This window comes from Mesocricetus auratus, unplaced genomic scaffold, assembly GCF_017639785.1.
Source record: "Mesocricetus auratus isolate SY011 unplaced genomic scaffold, BCM_Maur_2.0 Super-Scaffold_4256, whole genome shotgun sequence".
NCBI lineage: Eukaryota > Metazoa > Chordata > Mammalia > Rodentia > Cricetidae > Mesocricetus > Mesocricetus auratus.
This window is the reverse complement of record NW_024429182.1, coordinates 64,345,408-64,368,129: the sequence shown is the minus strand read 5'-3', so window position 1 is coordinate 64,368,129 and position 22,722 is coordinate 64,345,408. Positions and strand designations below refer to the sequence as shown.

The window sequence follows — 22,722 nt, the reverse complement described above, 5'->3', positions numbered from 1 at the left end:
GACAACAGAACCTTGACTTTGCTATCAGAAGGTGCTTAAGGTTCAGAATGCCAGGACTGCTGCAGCAGAGTCTTACCCATTGGCCAGGTGTGGTGCACAGGCCATGCTGACTCTAGCGCCCCCTAGTGTTCCCATATCTCTGATGTTGCTATGGCTCCCCCTCAATACACCTACACTGGTCTTTTGGCTTCTGCAACTCCCCACTCCCCCTTGGGGCTGGGCTCAGCTTCCTTCTTCATTTGCATCATTAACAATATCCTGGCCTTTAGCTGAGCCTCTCAGAGCTTGGCCTCCAGGCTACCGTTTGCTTTTCCCCAGGAAATTCTCCTGAAGCTTTGTGTTAGGAGCAGGGAGAATGAGAGAAGGTCCTTACAGCCCAGTCTCTGCACCAGCCCTTATGCACATCTTCCCTGGAGAGCCAGGCTTGTAGCCAGTCCTGACCTCTCCCAGCAAGGCTCTGGGGTCTCTCCATTTCCACAGAGAAGGGACAGTACTTGGGCATGGCACCCACACCGTCTGCACAGAATGGTTTGATGTGTAGCCTGAGCCTGCGTGCTGCTCATTTATCAGAGGGTCTCTTCCCTGCCCAGGACCTCACCCCTACTTCTGGTTTCAGTAGCTCCAGTCTGAGATGGCTTTGTAGGTTTCTTCTAAGGTAGATACAAAGACCCTCAGGCTCTTGCCATTCCCTCCCCCACAAAACCAGCTCAAGGCCCAGGATTAAGCTGAATCACCAAGGCCAGACCCTCTGGAGACAGCCTCCTCTCCTGCTTTTCTGCCAGGTTAATAACATTTCTGAATAATCCTTCCTCAGAATATTTTGTAATTGCTGGTGTTCCCTGATGTGTAAGATCTGAGGCCAAGCTGTAAGAAATATATAAATTAAATTTACTGATGTTACAAACAGGGGAAAGGGTCCAGGTGGGGAAAAGTCAAGTATGCCCAAAAGCCCAAGACCAGCAGGAAGAAAAGAGGAAAGAAACTCCTGCCCTATCATAACACAGCTCAAAGCAACTAAATGAGGGGGAAAGGAAAAACCTGCCTTCCTGCTGAGGCCTCTAGACTTCTGTCCCATTCATTTAGGCTTGTGTTTTGTTTTTGTTTGGGGGGTTTTGCTTTGCTCTTTTGGCTTTCTCTATGTAGCCCTGGCTGTCATGGAACTCACTCTGTAGACTCACAGTGATCCACCTTCCTCTGTCTCCCTAGTACTGGGACTGAAGGTGTGCACCACCACGCCCAGCTCTCTGTTCTAGTCCCGATTCTTTGGGGGCATCCCTAGGTGCTCTTACTAGGTACACCAGTAGCTCACGGCTCCACTCTTCCACTTCCATATTGTGTTCAAGTAGCCTGCAAAGGACTGGGGGCCATAGCTTGGTGAGTAGAGTGCTTGCCTAGCATGCATGAGGACCTGAATCCAGTCCCCAGCAGCTCACGAACTCCCACATGGTGGTGTACACTTGGAGCTCCAGCCTCCAGGAGGAGGAGACAATTGGGATCAGGAGTACAAGCTCATCCTTGGGTACGTAGCAAGTTCCAGGCCAGCCCACCCCCAAAGGCTGGGTTGAGGATTCATATGAATTTCTGTGTTAGTGGGGACAGGTTGCCATAACAAAGTACTATACTCTCTGTGAGCAACTCAGATGACAGAAAGTTGTTCTCTACCAGTTCTAGAAGCTGCAAGGTGATCAAGATCAAGGTGTGGATGGAATTGCCTGCTGCCACACCTCTCCTGGATGGCTAGCCATCTTAGCATCCTTCGACTTGCAACAGCAGGACCCCACCTCTGCTTTCATCTTCCCATGACATTCTCCCTGTTTGCATGCTGTCTAGACTCCCTTTGTTCATAAGGTCTTGTTGGATTAGGGGTCATGCTGCCATCATCTTAACTGGATCCTTTGCAAAACACTTACATCCAAATGGTCTTGTGAGTTACTGGGGTTGGGGCTTCCGCACAGGAATTTGGGAAAACACAATCACTTCCTATAGATCTTTGTTCTTTTCTGTCCCTCAACATAGATAAGCCCCCTGCGGCCCCAAAGACCCAAGAGCCAGGTGATCAATGTCATTGGATGTGAAAGGCGCTTCTCTGTGTCTCCAACATCACCGTCCTCCCAGCAGACACCCCCTCCAGTCACACCAAGAGCCAAGCTCAGCTTCAACATTCAACCCAGTAAGTGGAACTTAAAATGTTTTTGGTTAAGGCCCCCCTGGCCATGGTGCCTTGTTCAGGACCCTTTCCCCAGCAGCAGACTGAATGACAGATGAGCACCTGCCACCTGGGGGAGTCCCTTGGGAAATGTAGAATCAGGCAGAAACCCACTCTCAGTGCCAGAGCTCAGCAAATAGACAGCGTAGGACCCAGCCCAGGAGCAGAGCCCCTGTCTCAAAAATTGGTCTTGAGAGTCACAGGATGCCAGTGTGCTCTGGGGCCTTGGGGCTCTGTGCTTAGTGGAATGTACAGTGAAAGAATTATGGCTTAATGCATAGAAACTTCTACTAGAGATGACAGGTGACTGCACAGCACTGTCAGCCTGTCTCCACTGCTAACTTGCATGCTAGAGGAGGACTAAATGACAAGTGTTATGTCACATCCACTTTACCGCAATGATGCGGTCACCTAAGTGCCACTCCTGAGGATCACTGGTCTCCCAGCTGTGGGCCAGGGCTTCCTGGTTCACCTGTCAACTGCCCTGCTGTTTCCCTGTTATCAGATAACCACTTTAAAAAGAACTCCAAAAAACACCCACTAGCAAATGTGCCCGTTTTTCTCTTTAGTTTAAAATAAAACATCTTTTGCAGGAGTATCAACAAAGGTTGATGGAATTAGCCTACCTTAGCAATCCTCCCTCCGTTTATAAATGGCCACTTTTGTGTGCTTTAAGAACCCATTGTACCTACCCCCCTTGGCTCTAGAAAGTACCTGCTGACCCCTTCCTGTCTTAGAATTCGTGGGATTGCCCTGGTGAGTGAGCTGTGTGTGGCTGTAGCTGGCTGTGTGCCCCATGACTTTACCCATGGAGCTTTCCCAGTAACAACAGTGACAGGCAGATCACAAAGCCTGTCAGGCTTTCAAAGTGGCACACTGTCCACAGCCCTTGTCACACCAACTATGTGGATGCCACAAAGAAAAGAGGCTCATGGACAGTAGTATTCACACAGTGAATTGGTACATTGCTTCAAGCTCTAGTACCCTCAGTTTCCTTTCTAGAACATTCCACCAGGAGAGAATTCCACTCTTTGTATTCTCTGCTCCTCTTTGTCTTCTTCTCTGCTCTATCAGCAAGTGTTTCTGTGGAGGAGCGGGAAACGGGAGCCCAAGAGCCTGCAGGCCCAGGACTTTTTGGTTCCCTTGTAACTATTTCTCCATATTCCAGGTCTGGAGTTGAACGGCATGACAGGGATGGATGTGGCCGATGTCCCACCCCCTCTGCCCCTCAAAGGCAATATGGCAGATTATGGAAATCTGATGGAAAACCAGGATTTGATGGGCTCACCCACATCTCCACCTCCTCCTCCCCCACAGCGGGTAAGTGGGATCTCAACCATGGGTCTTTAGTTACTGCCTCCAACCTTCCCAGTCTCTGTGGGTTTACCTTGGACCCATGAGAAAACAACACAAGATGAACCTGATTTGATTTTGAGAAAAGAGCTGAGGAGTAAGGATTGAGATGTGCGCCATCTGTGCTTCTGCATCTCAGCTCTAGCTATAGGAACCCCCGCCTCCCATATAGTGTTTCAGCCTTCCCCATTGCTGCCCTTGGTCTGAAGTCCTTCTGATGGAAATGCCAGTCCTTGAGCTGTTGATACTGCCAGCAGTGTTGATGCCAAGAGGTCTGTCTGACTGTACTAAAGTGATGTGCTATTCTGTAGGGGAGGCCTTTCCTTTGTTTCCCACCAACCTGGCCCTGTGGTTCTTCTGGGCAATGTTGCAGTCACACTGACAGGTCCCTGGTGACCACAGAGAGTCCACAGAAGGGCTCCACTTTGTTTCAGGGACTGTATTCCCCACCTTACTGTTTCATCAGTACGTAGGTGCCCCCAAAAGCCTTGGGCCTGGCTTCTTCTAGCGGTACTCAGGAGCAGTCAGCCTGAACTCCTTTCCAGCAGTGGTCCCCAGGCTGGTCCCCACCAGACACTGTTTTTAAGTCATTAATCATGTCTAATGTGCTCCCTGATGAGCTGCCTCGGGCCTGCATGCTAATGCAAACAGTAGGGAAAGGTCCTGAATGCCACACAGCAATGGGTCCTTACTGCTGCTGTCCTGCATTGCTCACATCAGCCTGTGGCCCTGGCCCATCCGCTTGTTTAGAACTCAGACACGAGTAGAGAAGATAAGCTCAGAGAGGAGGCACATGTCTGATCTACGCAGTCATGGCAGAAATGTCAACTCCATAGTCCCCACTCCCAGGTCACGTTATTCATGGCCTTATAAAGTTCAATCAGCTCAGGCTGGAGAGTAAAGCACCCCAGTCCGTATTTGTACAGCTGGTTATATTTTTTGCTGTTCAGCATCTATAACATAATGTTGTAGCCACCACAGCCCCTGAGAGCCCTGCTGGTGTGAAATTGACTGTGGCTACTATAAGGCACAGAGATTTTGTTTTCCTTTAGGCATAGTAAAACAAAATTCTTCATGCCATTTCTTTTTCCTTCTTGGGGAGGCTTTTTACTGGGTGCTCTGCAAACTTCTTTTCTTCCCTTGTGAAAGTAGTGAGTGAGAGTTGGGGTGATGGCTCAGTAGATAAAGTGCTTGCCAGGAAAGTAATAGGAACTGAATTTAATCCACCAGAACCCATGCATAAATGCCAGGCATGTTGGCAGGCGTCTGTCCTCCTAGCTAGCACTGGGCAGACAGGAAGGGCCCTAAAGCTCACTGGCCAGCCTTGCTAGCCAAATTGGTGAGCTCCAGGTTCAATGAAAGATCTCATCTCAAATAAAACAGGTGGAGAGCTACTTAGGAAGATGCCTGATGTTCACCTCTGGCTGCCACATGTGTGTTCATAAACATACTTTTGTGATAGCATGTGTTTAAACACATTCAAATAGTCATGTACACACACATGCACATACAGAAAGAAAGTGGTAAGGGGAGAAAGTGCTTGGTAACTGCATTTGATTGCTCCTGTAAGAAACTAGCACACCATCATGCAAGGGACAGGTGGCTCTTCTGAAGCCAAAGGAATAGATCTTCCTAGAGATACCAGCTGGCCAGTTGGCCCTGGAGAAGGTGGTATTCTTTAACGCTAGAGGGCTCAGGCAGGTACTGAAATGTAAACTTCACTTCTCACAAAAGGAGACCCAAGGAGCCTCGGGGATGGGGGACCTTCACTTCCTTAGGGTGTTACACCTTAATCAGTTGATTATATCCTTGTTTTATTAGAAAAGCAAAAATGTCCCCAGATCCTCCTATAATCAGAAAACTCGGAACTTGGAAGTGTGAACAAGACCATTTCTGTCACACATCCACACAGGGGTGACAGATCATTCATCCTAAGTTGTCGGTGCCACCTGTGATTAAGTGAAGGACCGACATGCCCTACTTGCGGTTCTGTTTATAAAGCGGGTGTAAATTCAATTAGATTAATTACCCAACTCTCTTTGTGATTTGCTTCTGGTTTAATTTGCAGCCTGAGCTCAAGTTTGGGTGACAGGCTGGTGGTTAGTGTGTCGTAATTAGTTAAGGTATCTTCTCAGGTGCCTCCCTCTGCCCAGGTCTTGAGAGCCGTTTTTGGGTAATGATCGTTCATCTGCCATAGGAGGTGATCGATAGCCTCCTGTCACTCTCATCGATCGGCCTCGGGCTTGTCGGTGACTCTATCTCTAGTTGTTGCCATTTTAAGCTGTCATTCATTTCAGAATGGCTCGTATGACCAGTCATGTGAGCTATAATTTTGCTTAATGGTGATAAACCCAACATTCTCCTGCTTGGTAGTAAAGGCACCTCTGGCATCTAACACTGTATTTTCCTCGGATTGTGTTGGTCCTGACTACAGTTACTCTCTGTTGGATATCACCATAACTTTTACCTATAAACACAACTACAATGGGCATTTTCAGGCCATCAAATCGTGGTTTTTTTTTTTTCCACAGTTCACACGATCCTTAAAAACACTTACAAATGTACTCTTTACTTTCCTTTGGTTGTGTGTATGGGTGTTCATATATGTGTGTGGGCATTTACACATCTGCATGAGGAAGCCAGAGGTTGACATCTGGTGTCTTCCTTAATTGCTCTCCATTTTTTTTTTTTTTGAGACAGGTCTCCCACTAACCCTGAATCTCTCTGATTGGGCTAGACTGGATGGCCAGCAAAGCCCACAAATCCTCCTGTCTGTCAGGCAGGGATTAGAGGCCTATGCTACTATGCCTGCTTTTTTGCATGGGTTCTGGAGAGCTGCACTCAGGTCCCTGTGCTTGGGTGGCAAGCCCCTCACAACTGAGCCAGCTCCCAAGGCTGGCATTTCCCTCTGTAAAATAGCTAGTGTTATAGATGATCTCCTGCCCTCTGTAGTCAGCACTAGGGTGACTGTGAATTTTCCTGTCTATGAACCAGGACAATGCTTGGGCAGTGAGTAAGAGACACCTGTGTCATAGTTCAGCCCTTGAGAGCTTCTGTCACATTCAGCCACACTCCAAGAGACTCTGACACTTGCCCTTACATTACATGGTGGCTCTTGAACAGTTCTTGAGACTTTTGTCTGCAGTGGGCACCCACCTCCCCCGGTCTGACAGTTTCTTTATCTGCTAGCTCACTGTGCCCTTGGGTGATAGAGTCACGTCTCCCCAGCATCTCTGGTCAGTGTCTATGATGGTCATGGGGGTCCTGAGAGCCATAGGGCAGTGGCTACCTGAGTGGGGCATAGTTTTTCTGCTGGCTTTGTAGCTGTGTGTTCATTTTCTCCTTTAGGAGATAAATTCCGTTTGCTACTTTTCTAATCTCCATGACGCGTGCTAAGAAGCAGAGGGAGGGAAGGGTTGTTTGGCTCACAGTTTGAGGTCTATTGTCTATTGTCTATTGTGGAGGGGAAGGCATCATGGCAGGCAGCCCTGAAATAACTGGAGCTTATGGAAGATGCTTGCTCCTGTCCCAACTGAACAGGGAGCAGATAAAGGACAGGATGGAGAATCTGGAGATAAGCCTCAAGGTCTCCCAGCTTCCAGCAACCCCCTTCCTCCAGCAAGGCTCTGTCTCCCAAGGGTTAACCTCCACCCCACTTCACAATGGTGCTGCTGGCTAGGGTCAAAAGTCAAGGTGTCAGACGAGATCGGGCGCGTTCAGGGTGAGGGAAAGGGCCTTTATAGTGAAACCATACCAAGATCTCAAGGCACTTTGTTGCCTATGGACCAATCCAGCTAGTTCCTTGCTTTTGTTAATAAAGTTTCCTTCACCCACAGCTATGACCACAGCTTCTTCTGGTCCAGGTTTTGGCTGCATTCCAGCCTGAGTGAGAGCCATGTGTAACCCACAAATTGTAAAACGTTACTTTCCAGAGAAAGCTTGCTGGCCTGGGCTGTCAGTTCAGAAGGCAAGGGAGAGTCTTTCATCACACCCTGGAGAGAGCCTTTTCTCTGGACACAGATCTGTTGCTAGGTCGATGTCTCCTGAATCTAAAACCACAAACAGTGATGCCTCTCAGGGGAATCATTCACCATGTACATAGACACAGGTGTCAGAAAACCCCGTGGCTGCAGGGATGCTGGCTCTAAGCCAGACAGGATGGAGCCATGTCACGGGTGTGGGGGCAGGGGAGCAGTTCCCATCATAAGTGTTCAGACTAACTTCCCACTGCTGTGCCAAGTAAGACCCCAGAAAAGCAAACAAACAAACAACAACAAAAATAGGTGCTTCTCTGAGGACACCAGTAACATGACAGCTTCTTCATACTCCTGTTTCCTAGCAACAGCCACCTCCACTGCCCAGCAAAACACCACCTCCTCCCCCGCCGAAGACGACCCGCAAGCAGACCTCAGTGGACTCCGGAATCGTGCAGTGAATGCCCTGGGACAAGAAAGCTATCCTCCTTCCTCCCTTTTACATCCACTGTGCCGCCAGGACCTGGGATGCCTCGCCTTAGTGTGACGGCTTTTCCTGGAAAGGAGTCCTTCCTAGCCATGGGGCCAGAGACCCTAAGTAACTCAGAGCACAGAGGGAATGGGACCCAGTCATACATACTCTGAATTTTATATTGAAGCTGGGGGTCTCTGAGCATGTCAGTCTTTCAGATGGCCTCAGTCTTGCCCTGACATCCTTTCCTTTGTGCCAAATGACTTATATTCATTTGCAGAGAGCTTGGCTGATGTGGCTTAGCCAAGTGGGAGGGATGAGGCCAACCCTCCCCCCCTACCCCTACGCCACCATGAGAAGCTATGCAGTAAACTTACAAGGATCCTCATGCTGCCTCTGAAGCCCATACTCTAGCTCACCCCCAAGGGCTGACTGTTCAACCCATCCTTGATGCATCTGTGGTGTAACTTGTATAGTGACTGTCACTCCAGCTGACATCAGTCAACCAAGTGTACCCCTTCTGAGAAGATCTTGGTTTCCCTTGGCATAATTTCAAGTAGGGACATCTCTCAGTTACTAAAGAGATACTAATATATGGAGTAGAGACACCATTAAGAATACTGGATCAAATGGAAAATAAATACGAGCATAGGAAGGTGAATTTTCATTCTTTTTAAGTATAACCCCGTATACCACCAGAGGTGGGTTTAATTGGGTGGCTTCTCTGTGTTCTCATTGTGTACAGAAGTTTGTATATATGGTGGTTCTCAGAGCTCCTGTGAGTGTCTGTGACCCTTGTTTACTCCAGCGGGCCTCTGAAAATGAGTTCCGATGTGTCTTCATGTTTAACTGCTGGAAATATTTGTTTTTTAAAATCCTGCAAATTGAATTGTTTTCCAGATTCCCAAGGTCCTGAAAATGTTGGTGGACAATGATTTTTTTTAAAAAACTAACTTTGTATAACCTAATATTTTTATTTGATCATCTATATTTTTTTATTCACTATGATCATGATACTGTTTGTCCTAGGAGAGTTCAAAGTTAATCACTGACAAATGAAAAATAAATGTTATTTAAAAAGAACTCCTAGTATCTGGCTTCTTTTATCATTTAACAAAAAAAATATAGATGCTACTTTCTTAATGAAAAAAACAAAAACCACACACTTATATACGTACCTCCCCATTTCCTCAAGCATAATTGTGAGTGTGTGGACATGTGCCTATGTGCACATATGCCCATTCGTGTATTTGTGTACATGGGTGCACGTGTCTGGACAGGAACATAGGTGTCAGAAGTAAACATCCAGCCCAGAGTGAGGTCAACCTAGATGAGAAGCTATGCAGTAACTTTGTTTTGGGGTTTTTTGTTTTGTTTTGTTTTGGTTTGGTTTGGTTTGGGGTGTGTGTGTGTGTGTGTGTGTGTGTGTGTGTGTGGTGTGTGGTGTGTGTTTTGAGTCAAAACACTTTATTCAGAGACTTTATTCAGGCTGGAGAGGTCCACACTGTCCTCCATTGGGCAGATCTTGGACGTCTACCCGTTGCTAAGAGCATGCAATAACTTTGTAAGGATTAAGCTGGACAGGCTGGACAGCAAGCCTCTGGGATCTACTTGCCTTTGCTTCCCCAGAACTGGGACTATAAGCATGCTTCACTGCCCCCAGCTTTTTGTATATGGGTCCTAGTGCTCAAGCTCAGGCCCTCATGTTTGTGTGGTGAACACTTTCCCAACTGAGCCATCTCCTCAGCCCTTAAGCATAATTATTCTTTAATTTTGAAAGGGTTTTCTTTGTTACTAAGAATCTCATGTATGCGTACAGTGAAATATAACCATGTCTACCCCTCATTTCCCACCTACAAGCCCCCATACATACCCTAATTCAACATCCCCAACTCACCTTAATGTCTTTTTTCTTTTCTTTTCTTTTTTGTTTGTTTAATGACACACTAAGTCTGCTGGCATGTGCCATTCACAGGAGCATGGTAAATCTAACAGTGGCCACAGCCTCAGAAAGATTGTTATTCCCCCATGCCAGTAGCTTCTCATTAAGAGACGGAGCCTGGAGCTAGATCATCTACTCCATCCATACCAGGATTTAACTGGCTTGATCTTGTGCAGGTAACCACAGCTCTGTGAGCTCATGGCTGCATTAGCTGTGTCAGATGCAGAGGACAGTATTTCACAGCACCACCCCCACCTCCTCCTACTCTTACATTCCTTCTGCCTCCTCTTCTGTGATATTCCCTGAGCCTTCCTTTGGAGGGTGGGAAGCTACTGGAGATGGCCCACTTAGGGTTGAGCACTCCATCTTTTATTTGTAGCACTTCGATCAGTTATGTGTCCCTGAATTGGCTGCTGTCCAATGCAAAAGGAAACTTCTCTGACCAAGGTTGGGAGCCATCTATAGATATGAGCACAAATAGTTCCCGGCCCAGGGCACATGGCTGGGGAGGTCATAGGTCCATGCATGGAACTTATTATTGTTATTTTGCTAAATGGCCATGTTGTTAAAGTGCCTTCTAAATATGTATGCTTATATTTACAATTTTTAATCATTACCGTTTCGTTGCTTCTGGTTTGGAACCAAGGTAGAAAATGTCCATCATGAACATGTCCTCACAGTCTACACCAGAGTTTCACACTCCCACACTTCATTCCGTAGCTGGACCTGAGGGCTCCCAGCTACATGTCCCATGCCTCTTTCTCCCCTGCTCCTGTTGCTGATAATTTGAGAGATGACTTTGTCATGCGTGTGCTTGGGCTTGAGAGGCCTGGATGTTTGAGAGCCTTCTCCAGGACCTACCATGCAAGACGCTAGACAGCTGTGGATTCCCATGTAGTGTGAAGGTCTTTCAACTCCCTCCTTTGAAAACATATTCAGTCTATAATGAAGTGCTTCTGTGTCTGCCATCACCAGCCTGGAGGAGGCCTCTGTAGAAGCCAAGATTGAGGCAACTTTTCCATGTGTAGTAACTGTCCCATTACAACCTACAACAACTTGTAAGTATAATATAGCTGTTTGGGGGACTGGAGAGATGCCTCAGTTGGTAGGAACATTTGCTGCACCAACACGAATCTCCAAAACCCACATAAAAAAAAATACATGTGTGATATGTGTCCCTGTAGCCCCAGCAATATGGAGGACAGAAACAGGAAAGTCATTGGGGACTGTTGGCTGCCATCCAGCTCTAGATTCAGTGAGAGACTCCCCTTTCAACCCAAGCAAGACACTTGATGTCTTCTGGCCTCACCACAATCTTATGAGCAGTGTGTGTGTGTTTGTATGTTTGCGTGTGTGTGTGTGTGTGTATATGTGTGCACGCGTGTGCGTACGTGCATGTGCATGTGCACACATGCAGTTGAAGGTTAAGCCTATCATAGATTACCTGTGACACTTTGGTCCTGTGGCAACGTGGCAGGAGTGGAGGAAGGAGGCCCATTCACCTCACAGCTGGGTGCAAAAGGGTAAGAGAAAGGGGAGGGCCCAGAACCTAATATCTGCTTTGAAAATTCTCTATTGACTTGAGATTATCCCACTAGGCCCCAATTTGGGTACTGCATCCCCGTGGTATCAAAGACCAGAGACCAAGCCTTTAATTTATGGGAATATCTGGAACATTCCAACCTCAAACCACAGGTCTCAGCTTGTAGATCAAAGCCCTAATCAAGGAGAAAAGTCCTGCTGTGCCCACAGTTCCCTAGCTCCGCAACTTCTGGAATGAGACTGCCTGGAAGGTTAGCCTCTGGACACAGTGATAGGTCCTCTCCTCTGGGACAGGATTCCCAACATCTTCATAGTTAACTTTTAAAGAGCCTCTCCAATACATTCTTTTCCTCCTCATCATTTCCCATGGAAAAATTTCCCTCAAATGTTCTGTGTTAGCTGTTATCTCATTGATGTGACCAGATGCCTGACAGGAGGTACTTAGGGATCAAGGATGAGTTTTGGCTCACAGTTTGAAGGTTCAGTCCATCACAGTATAGAAGGCGTGGCAGTCAGATCATGAGGCAGCTGGTCACATGGCATCTGCAGTCCAGAAGCAAGGAGAGATGAATGGAGGTTCAAACTTTCTTCTTTCCATTCACTCCAGTACTCTAGTCCATGGGATGGTGCTGCCCTCATTCAGAGTGGACCTTCCCATGTTCATTAACCCAGCCTAGAAAACACCTTCTAGCCATTCTAGAGGTTCGTCTCTTGGGTAATGCAAGATTGTGTCAAGGTGACAGTTGTTATTAACCACCACAGATACCGTGTGTATGGTTTATGAATATCTATTGAATAAGAAGACTCTTGTTCACCGAGATTCAATTTACACCCTCTGGGGTGCGTTATTGCATCACTGAATGCAAACTCTAAAACTGGAAGGTGAGTCTCTTGTGTTCTATTTTTCTTTGATCGTTAGGAAGTTCAAGGCCACATTTAGCTCTCACTGAGTTACTTAAATCTTGGTTTAATTTCCTTGGCCCTCCAGAATGCTCTCTGGCCTATTAAAAACCCACCTTTACTTTTAACTACCCCATTTAATATGCACTTCCCTCACATCTTTATTCAAAGTGGGTAGCATATAAGCTTTATCCTATAAATGGAAAAATCTTTTTTTCCCATTTAAAAACCACCCTTGGTGCCTGAAGATTGCCACCTAGTATCTAAAGAAATTATTTAAAAATCAATTTTATGATTATCCTTTCATGCAAAGATTTGATCTCTTTAATTCTTTACAGATCGTATTATCTTCTGCTCTGGATTCATCTATGGTGCTGGGCTTCACAGCTCGTGTTCATGGAGGTCTTTGTGGGTTTAATGCCTTTCGCCCTTTGCTTTTTAGTTCCATATTTAATTGCTGTATTTTCCTTGCTTTAGAACTCTATTTGGTAACTTTCCCTCTGCTTCTCAATATGTTTTTTAGAACTCTTTAAACACCTACTGTCTTATTGGGGGTGCTTGGAAAGGTGTGGGGTCTCTAATCCTTTGACACAAGTGTCTTAAACTTGGCAGACTCTGTTGACCCCTCACCTACATAATCTGCTGTCCCTGCCACTTGCCATTGGGCCTAAATTAGTGTCCTAGGCCTGAAAAGGAGTGGCAGTAGCCCTCCTGTTTGACTCCGGATGAAGCTCATTTTGATAAATTGACTAAATTTGTTTCAGCACTGGACATGAAAGGTATGATGTAGCCTTTCTTGTTTGTTTGGGTTTCATTGAGTTTTCTGTTGTTGTTGTTTTGTTTGTTGAGACAGGGCCTTGCACTACAGCCTGGGCTGCCACAGAACTCAAGACAAACCCCTGGCCTCAGCGTCCTGATTGCTGAGATTACAGACATGCCCCACTGTCCTCTCCAAGGGAGTCTTATCCATTACTCGGAACTACTGTGGGTGTTTCCAGGAAGGTGTCTGTAGAGAAGATCAGCATCTGTAGTCAACTGACTTTTAGTAAAGGGGAGAGGAAGAGTCCCTTGATAATGTGGATGACCCCCAGCGAATCAGTCTACCTTACAAGGAAAACACTTGCTGGAGAAAAAGAATTCCTGCCCTAATACATCCTTGGCCCGATTTTGTAGTCAGTTGCAAGTTTGAACTCACCATAATATGAACAATTTCTCTCAACCTAACTCTCTCTCTCTCTCTCTCTCTCTCTCTCTCTCTCTCTCTCTCTCTCTCTCTGTCTCTGTCTCTCTGTCTGTCTCTCTCTCTCTCTCTGTGTCTTTATGTTTTGTCACTCTGTGTGTGTCTGTCTGTCTCAGTCTCTCTCTGTCTCTCTGTCTCTGTCTCTCTCTGTCTCTGTCTCTCTCTCTCTGTGTCTTTATGTTTTGTTACTCTGTGTCTGTCTGTCTGTCTCAGTCTCTCTCTGTCTCTCTGTCTCTGTCTCTCTCTGTCTCTGTCTCTCTCTCTCTCTCTGTGTCTTTATGTTTTGTTACTCTGTGTCTGTCTGTCTCAGTCTCTCTCTTTCTCTCCCTCTGTCCCTATCTCCTTCCTTCCCTTTCCTCCACTCTCTCCATTCCCATCTTTTGTGTCTTCTCTCTCACTTCTCTCCTCTCCTGTTTCTTTCCTGTCTCCCCCTCCCTCCCTCTCCCCGCCTTTCTGTCTTCCTCTCTTCTCTTTTTCCTCTCCTCTCACTCCCTTCTCCCATTCTCTCTCCACCTTCTCTTCCTTCTCCATTCCCCTCTCCCTTCTCTGTCATCTTCTCCCCTCCCTGTCTTTTCTCCTCTCTCCCCCACTTCCCTATATCCCCCCCTTCTCTCTCTCTCTCCACTCTTCCCTGCCCCCTTCTCTCTACTCTCATCTCTCTTTCTCTTCACTCCTTATCCCTGGTTCCTTCTCTTTGCCTTCCCTTCCCTCTCCCTGCTTCTCTCTCATTTTCCCCCCTCTTTTTCACCTCTCCCCTCTTACTTTCCTCCATTGAGTAGCTCCTTGTCAGATGTTTGATCACAGGAAAAGGAAAAGTAGCCAAGCCAATACAGTCAATGTTGAATCCTTGGCTTTAATGTTCATGTTGAAGCTATGTATAAAACTATCCTCATTGGAAGAAAAACCACACAGCAGCAAGAGGCCTAGTGCGGTACCCAGCAAACAGCTTATGTCAAATGATCCGGGGAGAGCAATGCACAGTGACCTACCACAGAGTATCACTCACGAAACCTGGAGATACCTTTTCCTTCAGGAAAATTGATAGGATTTTCAACAGCTCTCTGAAAGACTCTCCTAACCACATCCACAAACAAGTTCCCTTAGGGAAGTCCTCAGGTTCTGTGTCATTGGAACCACAGATGAAAAGCCACCACTGCCAGTTCTCTTCACAGCCAAGTCTCCACTCAGAACCCCAAGGAACAAAGGTGAGTCCCTTCCTGAGCTTGTGCCCTCAAGGTCAAGAGGTGCTTTCCTGTCTCTGTAAAATGTTTTCAGGGTACCTGCCAGGTGGGACCCTCTTCAATCTCCTGGCCTGCTGTAAGCAGAGCTAACATTGCCTTTGAAGTTCCTCTGGGAGAGAACAGGCGTTGCTCAAGGGAGGCTCTTCTATACAAAAACCAGAAATAAAAAGACTCCATGATCCTCATGGGTGGGGAGGAAGGTGAGTTCTGCTTCCTGAAGCTGCAGTATCTGAATGGAACCTCAAACTGCTATGGAAGGAACTAAGAATCCAGGTCACTGTGTCAGGGGGTGAACTGGAAATACTTCAAAAGCAGGAGGAAGAGGTGAGTGAGGCAGGGAAGGAAGGAGTGCCGAGAGCCGTGGGCAGAGACTTAATGAGGCCACGCCATGGGGGAGAAGGGAGGCTACTTCAATTCGGAGCCAGGAAGAAGAATGCGCACCACTCCAGGTGAGGGGTTTGTAGGAGGCCCTCTTCTGCCAATAACCAGGAAACGGAAGGGCGGGCCGTGAGGTCTTTAGCATCACCACCATCACTAACTGAAGCCGGGCATCCACACCTCAGAGGAAGCAAAATGAACCCCAGAGGTATAAGTTGGCTTTGGAGTTTTGTCCCTATTGTTAGAATTGGGCATGTTCGAGCTGGGGATGTGGTGTGGAGAAGAGAGAGAGGACTCCTGAGAATGTTCAGGGGTGCCCTGGCCATTGACAGACAAAGACACACCCACATATATGATGCTTCGGCCCCTAGAAGCTCCAGCAGTTCGTATCCACGGCCCACTACTAAATGCACAAACTGATCATCACTCAGAGCTTCTGACGTGAGCCATGCAGTGGCCACAGTGGAAAGCATCCACAGAAACCACCTGAATCCAGAAAGCCACCCAGGAAGCTGCTGGCTCACAGCCCCAGACTCCTCAGCTGCTAATGGAAAGGTGCAGCAATTTGGGAGGCAAAAATAATCCGTTTGGGAACGGAATATTTTTGAATTAGCATAAATTAGGCTATTTAAAAATACTTGTTAACAGTTAATTTAGCATTATGCACACTCTTGTTGGAGAGGAGGACACTTAATATTGAATAAGGAGCTACCTGCAAAAGGCAGGGTTATTTTTAAACACCTGCATATTTTTGGTTTCCCGGCAGGGTATACAGACAGCATCTGTAGGCTTTCACTGCTTGGCGGAGGCTTTTTCATATGAAAAGCAAACTTCATAAAAGCAAAGCAGTTATAATGGCGAAGCTACTGCAGAAGCATTCCCCCCGTTTTTCTGAAGTGTTAGTGAAATTAGTGGTTTTCGATATTATTTCCTATTATTTTAGCCTTGGAGTAAAGACTGCACAGTTTCTTTGGTTTTGATGGCTTGAAAGTGCTCAGTTGGCAGCCCGGATGTCCTGTGGGCAGGAGTCAGGATCACAGTTTTTATAGCCTTGGATATGGATTCCCTTGAGGGAAAATTGCCGGAAACAGAATGCAAAGCCTGGTGGCTGGTCCAGTGTTGTCTTCAGGTGCCTTGGACATCCTGGCTGTGACAGATCTGCCCAGGAGTGATTGGAAAGTTCAATTCCAGGCCCAGATCTCCACAGCTCAGAGTCAAGGATGTATCAAAACAGCCTGGCCTGTGCTGCTTTGTCTGAATCCCTAACTCAGGCAAAGACCCCTTCTCAGACATACTCACATTTGAGTCTTTCCACTGTTTGCTGTGATCAGAGGTGAAAGGAAGTTGGGTCCACAGCTGGGAGAGGAGAGTCATGGTGTTAAACAGTAGAAAATGGATTCCAGAATTTTCTCTAAGACTCTTGGGATTCAGGCAGTGCCCTTAAGTTTAGATTCTTCACTCATCACAGAATTTGGAAGCTCAAGGCACCGAATGGTCATGCAATTTACCAGGGTCACACAGCTGTCTTTCTGTTTGAAGGCATCTTTAGAACTCATGTTGGGTTAAGAATGGATGATTTAATGGGCAGTTCTTTTGCTTCCCTTAAGGTTCTCAGTTTTCCTGCAGATGTTCTGCACAACTTACTCTTCAACAAACATCTGCAAGTTGCATGCCAGACTGACCTCTTCCTTTTCTCTACCAGGACAACGAAGCAACCCTCCAGGCTACAGCAGTTTTTTTGTGTGCATTCGAGTGTGTACTCACATTCAAGAAGGACCTATTTGTTGTCTCCATTGATCTCCATCTTATTTCTTTTGAGACAGGATCTTTCACTGAACCTGGAGCTTGCTGTTTCAGTCAGAATGTCTGTCTGGCCAGCAAGCTCCCAGGATCCACCTGTCTCCACCTCCCTAATGCTGTGATCGCAGGTATGCACATCAGGCTCGGCCTTTTTTTTTTTTTTTACATGGGTTCTGGGGGGTGGAACTTATGTCCTCATGTTTGCATAGCAGGCACTTTACATCCGAGCCAGCTCCTCTACCTGATATGGCTGCTTGCTTACAAGTGTGTTAGTGTGAACCAAGACTCTGACTGCCACCGATGATCACTGGTTTATAGTCACCACATCGTGTGACTATAAACTGCCCTGAGTATGTAGCCTGCCAATGGCTAGAATATCAGTCCTTTTACAGCTTGTCATGGGTGACCACATTGTGTGGGGGCAAGAAGGTTCTGGCTACATGACCATCATCATTACTACTGTCACCTCTATCCCCACCCTCACCTCCAACACCATCATCATTACTATAACTACTCTCATCACCATCTGTCACCAATAGCACCACCTTTACCCCAAGCACTGTTGTCATCCCCATTATCACTATCATGATCACCACCATCCTCACCACAGTCACCGCTACCAGCATCCTTATCATTACCACTACTACCATCGCCATATTCACAGCCATCACCTTCGCTGCCGCCATCATCACCACCTGGACCATTACCTCCACCATCCTGTCTACAACCACCACCATCACCACCACCAAGGCCATCACCGTCATCACCATAATGTCCACCCTCACCACCCCTGTTGTCTCTAAGGTATTTGGAGTGTAAGAGGAAGTAGTTCTCATGAAAGCACTTTGCAGTCAATCATGTTGCAAGAACTAACCCACACATGATCCAGGCCCCAGTTCAGGAAGGTGGAGAAGTGGCAACAGGCACTCAGGAAGCTGCTTCAGTGCAGGTACCTGTGCCAACAAGGTCACTAGGCTTCTATAGTCGGTGCTGATGCATCAACCAACAGTTATCTTGGAGAAGTCATTATCACACACCAGTCCATCAAGGAGGAAGTAGGACTGACAGAAATGTAAGAAGGCAAAGAAGACAGGAAGTTAGAAAGGGAGGAAGGGGAGAGAATGAAGGAGCAAAAGGAGCACCGAGTTCACAGCCCTCACCTAATTCACACATCCTATGGAGCCTTCTGTCTGCTGTACAGAGTTAGAGAAGAAGCAGGCAAGGAAGGCAAGCCCCAGCCAGTGCCCGCCAAGTGTCCAGGCTTGTTTCTCTCTGGAAAGGCTAATTCTCACCCTGTGCTATACTTTTTCCTGCTGGGCAGGAGAGGAGAAGGAAAGCAGAACAAGGTAGAAAAATCCTAACCAAACTTTAAATTGCTCTCATCAGCTTCCTGGAGCCACTTAGCGATGAGCCAAGAAAAGCAAAATGTTGGCAAGCTATTACTGTGTCAGAAAGAGAATATTTTTTACCATGGATCTCTATACTTTCCAAAATATTTAGCACATCGATTATCTAGTTGGATTCTCACAACTCTCATGGATATATAAGAGGAACAACATATTTCCTTCTCACTTTGTGAGGAGAGTGCAAGTCCTGGAAAGTTTGAGTGGCAGGTGGCTGTGACGTTTTGCAAGTTGATGACAAGCCCAGGCAGGCATCTCATGGTGCTCAGAGTGTATACTGTCTCATGGAGTCCTCTCAACATCTATCATGTGACTGGACCTGGCCTTGCTTGTTTGTTCAACACATGCTTCTTTCTCTAGGGGCTAGAGATGGTGGGAAGCAGAGAAGTCCTTGCCTGTGGCACAGTGGTCATGACACCATCTCTGTACAAGTCAGAATTCTAGCTTTGCTACTTACCTAGTGATTTTGGATTTGTGATTAAGCTTGGTTTCCTCCTCCTCCTCCTCCTTTTCCTTTCCCACCTTCTTCTCCTCCTTTTTCTTCTTCTCTCTTCTTTCTTCTGACTGTCTTCTTCTTCCTCTTTGTCCTTTTCTTCTTGAAGCAGAGTCCCTAGTTCAGGCTGGCCTCGCCTCCCTTGCCATTATCAGGAGGGGAGGGCCCTGGAGCAGGCTAACAGCTTTCTCATGGATAGGAGCTGGTAGGAGACTGGTGGAAGAATGGCAGCCTCCCTTAAGGGCATTGGCAGCTGTGGCCAAGCTCTGACAGTGCTTACTAACCCATCATTATGTATCTTCCCAGAACGACTCTTTATTCTCCAGGTCACAGTCACACAAAAGAAACAATTTTCTCCATAGACCGGCCTTGCCTCTACTGCTCTTCTCCTACCTGACAAAGACTGTTAAGTGATGGGGCAGTATAAATGGAAGTGACTGGTTGCCTGCCTTCAGTCTTGTGTGGGTGGTATGCTCTCTAAGAAAGAGGCTTTGGTGCATGAAAGCACCTGTCTTTGCAAGATGTCCAGGATGAGGTTGCTATTATCTGAGGTGGGACATGGATGTCTAAGACCTCTGAAATCCTATGATTTTCCCCACTTACCCGCAGAGCACTGAGCATGTCAGTGAGTTCCTCAAAGTATCTGGACAAGCATCCTGCACATCTGTGGAACACATATCCTCCTGAAATCCTAAAGGTACACCACAGCCCCAAGGATTGCTCCTTCTGTGATATCTCGCAAAATACCCTTGGGGAGACAGTACCCTCAAAGAACGCAGAGAATCAAAGTGCAACAGCCTACCCCCACCCACCCACCCAACACACTCTTGCCCTCATTCTGTGTGGGTGAAGGATGAAGGCTACAGAGAGGGGTATGGTTCTCTGAACAGCAGCCAAAACTAATCAACCCATGGTTTGGATAGGTAAACTGTTGTGCTAAATTATAAGGGGGAAAAGGCATGAGAAACCATTGTCATTAGCAACACTATGACAGATTCTCTGTATTAGTCAGGACTCCTTAGAAGAATAAGACAGATAGAATAAAGACATAGCTTACACGATAGGGCTGAGAAGTCCAGTGATGGCCATTTGCACATTGAGAGGCCAGGAACCCAGTAGCTGCTCAGTCACGCATGAGGCTGGATGCCTCAGTGTCCCAATCTGGTGATGAAGGCTTGAAGGATTTGTGGATTGCTGCTCGTCTTCAGTCCATAATGAAGCCTGAAACGATCTGCGTTCCAATGGCTGTGAAGAATGGTGGGTGATGAGACAGACTTACTCATCAGCACGAAGTGAAGGTGGCAGGTAATGCTGCTTCTGGGAGATGGTCTTCTCCCCTTAATTAATCCTTCTTGGAAATACCCTCGCAGAAGAAGCACAGCTCTTAGTTGATCCCAGATCCAAGCAAGATGGCAATCAAGATTAGGTACTACACCCTCAAAAATTGTAATCAGCCAAAAACATCATCAGTCAGACAGGGTGGTGCATGCCTATAATCCCAGTATTTATGAGGCTGAAGCAGTAAGTCTAAAGACATCCATGGATGCAAAATAAGACGGTCTCAACCAATCAAACCCTAGCCTGTGACTCTTACATGAGACTAACAACTTTGGAAAGATCTAAATCCTTCTATATAAAGATGTAAAGCACATCTATGTTGATGTTTGCCCTGCCTAGACAGACAATATGAGTTTTAGCAATCATCTTTTTAGATGCTGCCCAAATTCAAAGCCACGCTGGCCCTTATGATCTAGGGCCTCTCATTTCACCAACCAAGTTGTGGTCCAACCTCCAATCCTTTCCCTTTGTTCCCCCCACCCCCCAGACTGTGTTTGCTGAGAGGGCTTTGCTCCAAGGCCTGAGCTGTGGCAATTGGCTATGCAAGGGCAGGCTGGACACAGCCATGGAGAGTCCAACCCTGGCATTTAAGAGGGTGTTGTTCTGGTCAGTACCAGCCAGGGCCTGTGAAGACTACCATCATCAGAGCTGTGACTTCCAGCTGTTTCACAGAACTTCTACAGAGCCCATCAGGTCCCTCTCTCTATCCACGTGACAGGCCTTCTGGAGCCATGCCACACAAGGCAGGAGCTCCTCGGGAGCCCACGGTGAAAGCCACCCCATATGGACAGCTCAGGGATGCTGGGCCAGATTCACACTGAGCTGTACAGAGGCAGAGAGGCTTCCCAGGGTTCCCTGGTCTGTGATCTCAGGTGTGGTCCCTTCCTGCACAGTCTTCTGAGACTCTCTGGATCATTAAGTGCACTCTGCCCAGCATGAAGGCAGAGCTCTCGGGAAGACAGCAAGCTGTGTCCTCAGACCATATTAGCAGACCAGCTCTCCAGGGAAGAACACAGTGCTGAGACCTGAGTAGCATCTGTCAGCGAGAGGATCATTGGTTAGTCTAAAGTCCAAACTACTCCAGTCTTCAGGGGACAGAGCCAACAAAGCTGCCTGATTACAGCCCTGGAGGATGGGCAGGGGAGGACCTACCTGTTAGGGCAGAGCTAGTTTTTTGTGTAGCTGTGAAAAAGACAGAACAATGCCTCAGAAAATGGATCTGCACAGTAAGAGGATTCTTAAGACACTTGAGGGAAATATCACTTAGCAGAAACCCAAATAGAGATTTTTATCTTAAAAACATGTGTGGCTGTGACTTTGGCCTAATAATCTCAAGTAAGACTGTAGAAAACCCATAAACATTTCAAGAGAAATATAAGCATAAATGTCACTAGCTTGGGTGGAAGTAGACAGAAACAATAGGAAAAGGGGAGGAGACACTTTTAGACCCCAACAAGCTCCACCACCAGGCAGCAAATGGACAACCTATTACATGTGTGAACATGATTGCCTGTTAAGGAAGTATGTTTGAGAAGGCAGAAGCAGGAGTCTGGAGGGTGGCTCAGAGAGCCCAGACAGAAGCAAGATGGAGTCCCATACAAGACATCCACAGCTTCCCTGGATGGATTTAAACATGGATACCCTTCCTTTTGAGTAAGAGTGTGTCAGGGGTTGTTTTAGGTCTGCTCTACCTATTGCGTGTGTTGGTGCCTAGGTTCCATCAATAGATAGGGTGTTTGAGATGTGCTGAAAGTCACATCAAAGGAGCCTCCTTCCATGAGCACCCAACTTATAGGAAAACAGCCTTGATTGCTCACTGATGTTGTAAAGAACAGATGGCGGAGTGGGGGTGGGTGTGAAAGGTAGGTAATTTGCAGTCAATCAGTAGGCTATGCTGGGGTTTGGAAATACATCCACGAATCCATCGTCCTCATCATTCTGTCCTCATCAGAGAAGCTCCCCCTCCCCATGTGGGCAGTGGTTAATACAGACTTATATCTAGGCAAAATGCAGAGAATAAGTTAATTGACTATGTAGTGCTCAGCCACAAATGGGACATCTATATCACACTCTGTCATGGCACTGGGAGCAGAATGAGTGGCAGAGGTTGCACAGGACTGCTGTGGAAGTGTCTTTTGGAAATAACAAGGCCATTATACTCAAGAATTCACAGAGGCTGTGGCAGCCTAAACAAAATCAAACCAAACTTTCAGTATTGGTGGGACAGACAGACACAAAATAGCCCACCCCTGGAGAGGGGCTATTTGCAGTTGATGGCTGCTAGCAGAGGAAAAGTCTTAGTGTTCTTCAGGGATGGTTAGTTGTCCATGCTTCAGTGGATGGCCCTGCATTCATGCACAAATGAGTGGCTCTAATTGGATGGGGGGCGGGGAGGTAAAGAATTAAGATATGAAGTTTGGGGGGCATGGTGGAGTGATGG

General features: G+C 46.9%; 1 protein-coding gene across 2 annotated transcripts in view; it reads left to right on the top strand.

The window, feature by feature from the left end:
* Positions 1-9,088, top strand: part of Dock1 (dedicator of cytokinesis 1) — a 495,662-nt gene extending 486,574 nt beyond the window's left edge. For both annotated transcript variants that reach the window (XM_040752573.1, XM_040752578.1), the window contains exons 50-52: positions 2,017-2,170; positions 3,375-3,526; positions 7,899-9,088. In XM_040752573.1, the coding sequence (XP_040608507.1) occupies positions 2,017-2,170; positions 3,375-3,526; positions 7,899-7,994 (402 nt within the window). In that variant the 3' untranslated portion in view covers positions 7,995-9,088. The remainder of the gene's footprint in view (positions 1-2,016; positions 2,171-3,374; positions 3,527-7,898) is intronic.
* Positions 9,089-22,722: the final 13,634 nt, after the last annotated feature.